Source organism: Oncorhynchus kisutch, linkage group LG10 (assembly GCF_002021735.2).
Source record: "Oncorhynchus kisutch isolate 150728-3 linkage group LG10, Okis_V2, whole genome shotgun sequence".
NCBI classification, from domain to species: domain Eukaryota; kingdom Metazoa; phylum Chordata; class Actinopteri; order Salmoniformes; family Salmonidae; genus Oncorhynchus; species Oncorhynchus kisutch.
Window position 1 is genome coordinate 63086345 of NC_034183.2, and position 10193 is coordinate 63096537.

The 10193-nt window shown below is 42.1% G+C and overlaps 1 protein-coding gene across 3 annotated transcripts; it reads right to left on the reverse strand.

Moving 5' to 3' along the window:
- On the reverse strand, positions 1 to 6759 carry st6galnac2 (ST6 (alpha-N-acetyl-neuraminyl-2,3-beta-galactosyl-1,3)-N-acetylgalactosaminide alpha-2,6-sialyltransferase 2). Of its 3 annotated transcripts, none has more exons than XM_031834647.1 (9): positions 6027 to 6759; positions 2771 to 2849; positions 2496 to 2667; positions 2224 to 2386; positions 1906 to 2044; positions 1483 to 1586; positions 1041 to 1124; positions 852 to 945; positions 1 to 347 (listed from the first exon to the last, which is right to left on the reverse strand). In XM_031834647.1, the coding sequence occupies exons 3-9, from the start codon at positions 2530 to 2532 to the stop codon at positions 168 to 170; spliced, it is 801 nt and encodes a 266-aa protein (XP_031690507.1). In that variant the 5' UTR covers positions 2533 to 2667; positions 2771 to 2849; positions 6027 to 6759; the 3' UTR covers positions 1 to 167. The 3 variants fall into 3 exon arrangements, with proteins under 3 accessions (XP_031690507.1, XP_020349326.1, XP_020349327.1); XM_020493737.2 differs by lacking the exon at positions 6027 to 6759 and adding an exon at positions 4416 to 5180; XM_020493738.2 differs by lacking the exons at positions 1041 to 1124; positions 6027 to 6759 and adding an exon at positions 4416 to 5180.
- Positions 6760 to 10193: the final 3434 nt, after the last annotated feature.

Sequence of the window (10193 nt, forward strand, 5' to 3'; positions counted from 1 at the left end):
TTGGCTTTACACCGTCAAAGGCCTTTAATGTTGCTGTGAGACTAATGACAAAGGACGCTACACAACTCCAGCAGCCACTCCTTCAGAGGGACTACCTCCATGGCAAACATAGGGGTTAACAGCATTTCAAGGAAGGATTTTCACATGAAAATACAATTGAGTGTCCATCATTTTACTTTTGTCCTCTTGTACAGTGACATTACTTTTCGTGCATGCAGTAACTCCCACAGCCAGCTCTCCATCTGCATGTCGTGGTTGGCATAGAAGCGCAGGGGCAGCATCACAGCATCATAGTAGTGGTCAGAGAAGTCTGCAAAGTTTTTTGTGATGAAACCATAGGCAGACACCTGCAGGAAGGTAGGAGATTTGTTCACTTATGCATGAAATGCATTCTCAGTCAGCTGTGTAAATATTTGCATGCATAGTTTCAGTATAGCACCATCTAACTTTCAATACAGATGTAGGGTCTTAATTTGATCACCCTGTTGCAGTAGAACTTATTAAATACTTGTGTGCTTGAGATTTAAAAAGGCTTCTGAAGTTTGTAATTGCACTTTTACATTTCAAACTTGATTTTCCCTTACAAAAAAACGTATCTACCCCTACATGTTAATTAATTATAATCCACATTTACTGTTTCTGCAGGATTATGTTAATGAATTACATCTGACACAATCAATATGAAATAACAGTATATGGGGTCTATACCAGGACTATAAACAGAGGATGTCATGGTTTCCCAATAAATCACTTCCATACTGGTCAAGTTGCCAAATGTCATTAGGCACTTGGTTGGTTAAACAGTGACCAATAGATGACCAAGGGCAAAGCGTGTGGTGATGTGACCTGACCTGGTCACACATGTGCAGGGCGGTCAGAAGCATCAGAGCACCAGTGCTGGGCATGTAGAGCTGACTGTACTTCAGCAGGGGAGACTTCAGAAACCTGTTCAGCATTAACAGTCAACAGTCATTAGTGTCAAAAGCAGCCAATAATCATCTAAAAGTCTCAATTTAACCTGGCTATACGAGTCCCCTTACCTTTGCGTTACATATGTAACAAAATCTGGATGAAGCATTTTAAAGTGCTTAACTGGTGGCTTAAATCCAAAGTATTGAGAGGGCCTGTTTGAGGGGATAAATGTAATAAGGGGTGAAAGAACGTTCCATTAAGAACGTCAAAAAGTAAATCAATAGCAAGGGAGCTTACACAAAGATGAGTATCATCAAGTGAATTGTATGCCTACATCCCTACCACTCATAAGATTCTATCCATTGCACACCGCAACACATTCATAGAAATACAACAGCACCCTCTTGTGGTAATAAAGTGAATTACAGCTGAGAAGCCTATTCACCAGCATAAGCACAAGATCATTGTGCTTTCCTTGACCACAGTATTTCAACACACCATTGTAACATGCTGTTCAAATGTACTACTCTTCTTAATGTGGGCTTCACATATTTGACCATCTCAACTCACCAGTCCCCCTTGTCATGACCGGAGGTGACAGTGAGACCCTGGATAGCAGCTGACATCATCACATAGTCACGTTCGTTGGACGGAATGAAGATATATCGGACTCTCTGCAGATAGGGAATAGTCAAAGCTTTAAGGAATAGTTGCATAAACAACCACTCAGAGTATGACAAATTCCTAACACTTTAAAATGGACCGGATTCAACACTGTAGCCCAGGGTTTCCCATACTTGGTCCTCGTGACCCCAAAGGGTGCATGTTTTGGTTTATGCCCTAGCACTTCACAGCTGATTCAAATAATCAACTAATCATCCAGCTTTGATCATTTGAATCAACTGTGTAGTGTTAGGGCAAAAACCAAAACGTGTACTGATTGAGGTCCAGAGTTTGGGAAATGCTGCTGTAGCCTGTCCCACAAGTTCTTACCTGTCCCTGTGGGACCTTGGTGAAGCCATCTTTTCTGTAAGAATTTAGGGAATTCTTCATAGTATTTGTGGTGAACCCATAGAAAGATGTCTTTGTGCCCACGTCCTCCTCAAAGTGCTTGGTGATTGCCCCATTGACCCTGGAATAAATCATTTACCATCAGTCTAATACTTAAGCGTTTCCTTAAAAACTATGTGGATTAATATAAGGAAATATTTACAATTGCAACAAACTTGATCTTAGTTATGTCAAAGAGCAATAAGAAGTCTAATAGTTTTTTGAAGATGGTCGAAGGGGAGCTGCAGCAGCACTACTGACCTGAAGACAAAGTGGTGACTGTCGATGGCCCTGCCTTGTTTGGAGCCTCGAAGGATGCCTCCATTTCCCACCACAGCACAGCGAACACACTGATCAGGCCACCTGCGCTCAAACAGGCGGCTGCTGGACGAGTCGTTGAGCAGGGCCAAAGTGGCTCTCACAACTGATCAACAACAAATAAGTAAAAAGGTGAGAGGACAATGACTTTATATACAGTATAGACGTAGTTTGGTTGAGATTATTAAATAGGGTCCTGGAGGGAATGTTCATACAGTCCTGGGGCAGGCCTTTCCAGCCGTAGGGGGGCATATACGTCTCCAATCGCCCCCATTCGGAACGGCTGAAGCTCCCAGCCCACTGCAGCACAGGCACTTTAAAGTTAAAGCGTAGTCTGAGGAAGTCGTCCTTCTTCACTGCTTTTCTCAGAGGACACAAACCCTCCAGCTGAGTAGAGACAGACCTCACTTGACATTGTACTGTACAAGACGGATATGTGTGCCTTTGTTCTATTAGATGAGAGGCAACTACATTATCTCTGTGCGATTACCTTCTCTTCCCCAGTTGCTGTGGTGTTGTCCCAAAGCTCTTCATCGCAAGTCCAAATGCTATCAAACTCTGTGTCTTGACTGGAAGAAGAAGACAACATGTATTGAAAATGCACAACAATGAGTTAAATCCACACAAAGCCTTGTTAAGTGGACAGAAGCACATCAGACCAATCCAGTGGATTTGTCTAAGGTCAGGATGGGCAACTCTGATGGGGGTGGAGGCCACAAAATCTGACCTCATGGCTCGCGGGTCTGCGTACCCACATCCATACCCACACATGCAGTCAGAACTGGCTCTAGCCTTTTGGGGACCCTAAGTGAAATTTGAAGTTACATTTCTGTACATTTCCTGCAATTTCACACATGTTGCAGTTTTAAAGAAAGTTTGCTGCAAATCTACACATTTTGCCATGGCGGGGAGGGGGAGGAGGGAGAAAAGTTTCCGGTTTTTAATAGGACATCTGATTGAGAGTAACTAACAAAATCACTGTGGGCCACCGGTAGGTAATTCAACCATGATTACTGCAAGTTTAAATAGCTGGCTGCAAATCTGGCTGCAAAATGAACCTACAATAAATCAATCTAACATAGCTGTCATGGACTAATTGAGTGACGTGAGAAAAACTGCTGATGCACAACCAAATTTCAAAATTCCACTTGATGTATTCTACTATTTTAACTCTCAGTAAGTTGAGACCCTGACCCCCACCCCCCAAAAAATATATTTTTTATTTAAGTCTTTGGAACTTGATCTACACCCTGTGGGCTGTCAGTTACCCATCCTTGGTTTAATGAATACATGAAGATTTTAACAGATATTTTATGGTACCAGATATTCAACCCATCAAAACAATTCCTAACATGCATTTTACAAGGTCCTTTCCTTGGAACAGAGGAAAACAAGTGACAAGACTCCTGACCTCAATTCAGAGGAGAGTTCAAATTACTGCCATAAACATGTTGTGATAATTACTGCTGTCAGTTGTGTAATCAGCATATTACATTTACATGCACAATTTAAAAACCAGAGCACAATGTCTAAACTGTAATGTAGACAGTATTTGGTTCATTTAGGACATGTCTGAACAGGAATAAAAATGAGGTCAGTTGTGGGATATAGAGCACAAATATGTTAGACACATTAGCCTAGTCAGTAGCTTTACCATTAACCACAAATTCAGATCTTGACAAAACGGCAAGCATACATGTGAAGACACCAGCAACACTGGAATCTCAAACAATCTCTCATTTAGTAAAGCATTTGAGTTTCAACTTTCAGCAACTAACATGAAGGTAGAGTCTTATGAATGAGAAACGGATTATTACAAACTCCCCCCAAAAATGCATGAAAAAAATGCATTTGACAAATGTAATCTCATCTGCTAAAATCAAACCAGACACAAGAAAACTACAGTCGCAGTAGGATGAGTGTGTCAATGTCTCAGTTGAATGCAACAGGTCATAGAACTGTCAGGGTTGATGGATTACAGGGATGAAGATACAGGTAGTTGATTTGTATGGATAAAAAATTTTGGGACAATGGTTTCCTAATTAACTAAGTAGCCTAGATTACATTCTACCAACGTTTTAGAAGATACAAATGTTTGAGAGGGAAAACAATTTTAAAAAACGCAGAATATTCACCTGTTCGCAAGTCTGTCGTGGAAGAAGTCCAGGTCATAGCATTGTCCATACATAATCATGGTTATAGTAACACTTACACATAAAGCCCCCACTAGGAAGACACACTTCCTCCAAGAAATCGTCATATTTCTCAACTAGAGAACATAATATCTCGTGCTGTTTGAGTATAAAAAAAAAGGTTGAGTTTAACTTTCTGTTACAAGTCATTTACTGCTCTCAATCTCAGGTGAGTCAGTTGGGTGAACAAGGTTCATATCCTTAATGCTCCACGTGTTGTACACAACAGGAGCAAAACAATTTTCCTCTGCGTCTTTTTTCGGTCATCTGTCCCGCAGAGTATGATTGTGTTGTCTCTGTTCTGTTTTTTACTTTAAGCTGTCAATATAACGACGCATGGTGAGACCCAGATGCAGACCCAGATGCAGACCCAGATGCAGACCCAGATGCAGACACAGGAGGCAGAAGGTTCGAGTCACTGATATTTATTAAATAACAAGAGGCTGGTCGAGGACAGGTAAAAGTGAATTAACCAGGTCAGGGAGGCAGGCAGGCTCAAGGTCAGGTCAGGCTGAATGTTCAGGCAGGCGGGCTCAGAGTCAGGTCAGGCTGAATGTTCAGGCAGGCGAGCTCAGAGTCAGGTCAGGCTGAATGTTCAGGCAGGCGAGCTCAGAGTCAGGGCAGGCTGAATGTTCAGGCAGGCGGGCTCAGAGTCAGGGCAGGCTGAATGTTCAGGCAGGCGGGCTCAGAGTCAGGGCAGGCTGAATGTTCAGGCAGGCGGGCTCAGAGTCAGGTCAGGCTGAATGTTCAGGCAGGCGGGCTCAGAGTCAGGGCAGGCTGAATGTTCAGGCAGGCGGGCTCAGAGTCAGGGCAGGCTGAATGTTCAGGCAGGCGGGCTCAGAGTCAGGTCAGGCTGAATGTTCAGGCAGGCGGGCTCAGAGTCAGGTCAGGCAAAAAGTCAAAACCAGGAGCACAGAAAAAACCACACTGGTTGACTTGACAAGACAAACTGGCAAAAGACAGGAAAATCAAGAAGTTTAAATGAGATTTGGAAGATAAGAACAACGGACTAATATCTCTGGCGAGACTATAAACGCAAGAAACCAAAAAACGGAAGAGACAACCCGATGACAGACGCAGAGTGACTCTGTCAGACCGACGATCCACAGACAGCACTAACTCTGGCTCCTCTACCAACGCTGAGTGTTTTATCTACAACAGAGGGCGGGGACACCGGGGACAACGTCGAGGCCAACACCCAAGCATGTAAGAGGGTTCAACACATACGTCGGGGGAGGAAGAAATCCACTACCACCCACAACACCTATCAATTGAGACCCAGGACGAGCCCCCAGTCCAACAGGAGCTATATGTCTTCAACTTATCAAGTAAGACCCTGACATCCGCTCAACTCGGTGTTCTCAATAAGGGGTTAACATTTGTACACACTGCATACATGAATGACTTTGACATCCAGATCTATTCAAGTTTTTCATAATCTAAGATTGCGTGAGTTCTTTGATAAGAGTGATACTTACATGACTCCACTTGAAATGTCATCCTCAGTGAGATGTATACATACAGTAGGTCTACCAGGCTAATCAATAGACTTACCTGTCCTACCGTGAGTCAAGGAGGAGATGTAGCCGTTAACCCAGCTGAGGTACCTGAGAACTCTGAGAGAACAGCATTTAGAGCAAAAAGTTCATTTGTACCTCCCCCCAAACACAATGCCTCCATAGAAACTATCTGTAGGATTGTTGAAAATGATGTAGGTGACTTACTGAAAGACAAACAGAAACACAAATCCTATGATAACCTGAGTAGAGACGAGAGAATGGCTCTGAAGGACTTAAAGTCAGATCCTTCGATTATCATAAAAAAATTTGACAAAGGAGAAGGAATTTGTATACAAAATAAATGTGACTGTGAATGAATGTCGCCGACAACTATCTAAAGGTGACTTCTATCACAAAACTGAATTGTAACCCTACCCTGGAATTAGAGCATAATCTCATCCACAGTGGAAAGCTGTTGGGAATCAGGAAAAATCACTAAACAAGAAGTTGAATTTCTATGTGTGAAATTTCCCAAGATACCAACTTTCTATACAGTCGGTAAATTACACAAACAAGTATTTCCTCCTCCAGGTAGACCCATTGTCTCCTCCTCCAGGTAGACCCATTGTCTCCTCCTCCAGGTAGACCCATTGTCTCCTCCTCCAGGTAGACCCATTGTCTCCTCCTCCAGGGAGACCCATTGTCTCCTCCTCCAGGTAGACCCAGTGTCTCCTCCTCCAGGTAGACCCAGTGTCTCCTCCTCCAGGTAGACCCAGTGTCTCCTCCTCCAGGTAGACCCATTGTCTCCTCCTCCAGGTAGACCCATTGTCTCCTCCTCCAGGTAGACCCATTGTCTCCTCCTCCAGGTAGACCCATTGTCTCCTCCTCCAGGTAGACCCATTGTCTCCTCCTCCAGGTAGACCCAGTGTCTCCTCCTCCAGGTAGACCCAGTGTCTCCTCCTCCAGGTAGACCCAGTGTCTCCTCCTCCAGGTAGACCCAGTGTCTCCTCCTCCAGGTAGACCCAGTGTCTCCTCCTCCAGGTAGACCCATTGTCTCCTCCTCCAGGTAGACCCACTGTAGCAGCAATCTGTGACATCCAACATTTATACATTTGTGGATTACCACATTAAACCGATGGTTGAGAATCTCCCATTTTATGTCAAAGATACTAGTCACATGATCTCATTGATAGAGGGCTTAGGAAGTATACCAGAGGGCACCCTGCTAAATGAATTCCAAACTCTACAAAATGAGACCTCAAATTCACCATGCAGACTGATGAGAGAAAAATAAACTACATGGATTTATGGATTATCAAAGAGAATGATGCATTACACACAGACTTATACACAAAGCCCACAGATCGCAATACCTTGCTATGTGCGGATAGTATGCATCCTCTTCCCCTCAAGAATGGTCTTCCATACAGCCAGTTATGCAGGGTTAAACTAATCTATGGCCACCAGTCAGATTTTGACAGCAAAGCTAAAAAAAATGACAGATAAAATTCAAAATGAGAGGCTACAAGAACAAAACTCTTGATGCTGCAATGATGAAAATATCTCAGAAACCAAGAGATGAATTACTAAAAAAACAACCAAAGAAGAAAAACAACGCAACTGTCTTTTGTACTAAGTACACCAAGGGTTCGGAGAAAATGAAAGCAATTCTGAAAAAGCCCTGGCATAAATTGCACACCTCTTCAAGGAACCCCCATTGGTGGTCCCATCAGCGCGGTCGCAATATTGGAGATAGTTTGGTGAGATCTGACCTGCCCCCTGAGCTTACACAGACACTCTTGGCACCTAATCCCAAATGGTAACCACAAACGTGGCTCATGTGCACAGTGTAATAGCACCAACAAAACATGTTTCTTCAGACACCCACATACAGGTCGAAAGATCCCTGTGAGGGGTATCATCACCTGTTCATGTGGTAAAGCCTACGTAGGACAAACAAAAAGACAATCAAAACAACGCATAGCTGAACACCGCAGCTCAATCAGGTGTAAGAACATTGACTATCCAGTAGCAGCTCACTTTGTTGAAGCTAACCATCCCATCTCTTCCCTCAAATACACAGGCATTGAGAATGTTGCTCTACCAAGGAGAGGAGGAAACATGGAGATCCTACTACTACAAAGAGAGGTTTACTGGATATCCTATCTAAAAACATTGACCCCAGTTGTCTGAATATTGACTTTGATCTCAGGCCCTTCTTATGAACACTTTTTCCTTTATGAACAAGTCTTATCAATTGAAAAAACATTTTTACAGCTTATTAAGCATATACCTAATATTTTCCCCCTGTTGGTGATGCTCATTATATATTAAGGTTGAACCAATATTACATGTAACGTGAAATATGTAATTATGTGAAATTGAATGAAACAATAATGTATGTTGATGCTAATATGATGTACTTTATTCCATTATGTTTCTATATGATAACAATAGAATAATATATTTAATATGCTGTTGCAAGAGAAGTGACACAATTTACCTAGTTAAAATAAATTAATGTTAGCAGGCAATATTAACTAAATAAGCAGGTTTAAAATATATACTTGTGTATTGATTTTAAGAAAGGCATTGATGTTTATGGTTAGGTACACGTTGGAGCAACGAGAGTCCTTTTTCACGAATGCTCACCGCATCAATTATATGCAACGCAGGACATGCTAGATAAACTAGTAATATAATCAACCATGTGTAGTTTTAACTAGTGATTATGATTGATTGATTGTTTTTTATAAGATAAGTTTAATGCTAGCTAGCAACTTACCTTGGCTTCTTACTGCATTCGCGTAACAGGCAGGCTCCTCGTGGAGTGCAATGAGAGGCAGGTGGTTAGATCGTTGGACTAGGTAACTTTAAGGTTGCAAGATTGAATCCCCGAGCTGACAAGGTAAAAATCTGTCGTTCTGCCCCTGAACAAGGCAGTTAACCCACTGTTCCTAGGCCATCATTGAAAATATGAATGTGTTCTTAACTGACTTGCCCAGTTAAATAAAGGTGTAAAAAAATATATATATATATATAAAAAAAAATCGGCCAAATCGGTGTCCAAAAATAGACAAAAAATTCCAATTGTTATGAAAACTTGAAATCGGCCCTAATTAATCGGCCATTCCGATTAACCGGTAGACCTCTAGTGGAGACAATCACAAAGACAGGTGAAACAGATCAGGGCGTGACAGTCAATGCACCTTCCTCGTGTGGAGTTGGGGGTTTCGTTTTATGGAAATGCCCCAATTCACACCAACTGGCAGTTTAAAGAGGTGTGGCCATAATTATGGAAATTTAGGCTGGTTTTCCTTTCAATGATTCTTTAAAACCTCTACCTTTCTAACTTGCTTAAACTTGATTATATGATAAGAGTACAATTTGAGGAGAGCATAGTGTACATGTACATTACAGGTGCCATTGTAGCTACATGGATTTACATGGCTTTCTCAGTCCAACTGCAAATCTTTTTCCAGCATGACAGAATAGGATTGGGTTTTAATTGGTCTCCAGCTGATTACAGGACCCTTCAACCAGTAGAGCCCATTTTCCCTTCTTGACTAGATAAATAACCAATGGCCAGGGGGAGCACTGAGAGACCAACAGCTGATGTCAAGGTGATTCCTGTCCAGACCACAAGAATGCAGCACAGATCAGAATGGGAACTCTGCTGCATACCAGAATTTATTTCATCCAGAGATGGGAATTAGTGGTGTTCCCATAGAAATGTAATTTGATGAAGCATGCCAGCTATTTTTGAACATTTCCTATTATTAAACAATATTCCATGTATAAATCCAATAATGTACGCTTAAAATTGGAATCCGTAGTGGTGGAACCTCCACGTTCATTTGTGATATTACAACAAAAAATATGTTACTTCAGACAATGAACCATCAGACATCATTGCACATCGCTGCATGTGCAATAGCACAGCAGAGCATGTTCTCTGATGTAGTTGTTAACCTTGATGTGGGAGCTCCTCTGCCGTCTGAAGGTCCAATGCAGTCCTTTCATCTCAATATCAAATCATTTCTGGGTCACAATTAAGTCCATTAACGTGGTTGTTTTCAATTAAAATGGTCAAAAAGGGAAGAAATTGCTTCTTAGCAAAGGGCAATTTCGCAAATAAGATTTTTTTCTGGGACTGTCTAGGAGTGGGGAGAGGAAAACTGAAGATTTGCTGTTATTGGCAGAGAGATTTCGAACTCTTTTT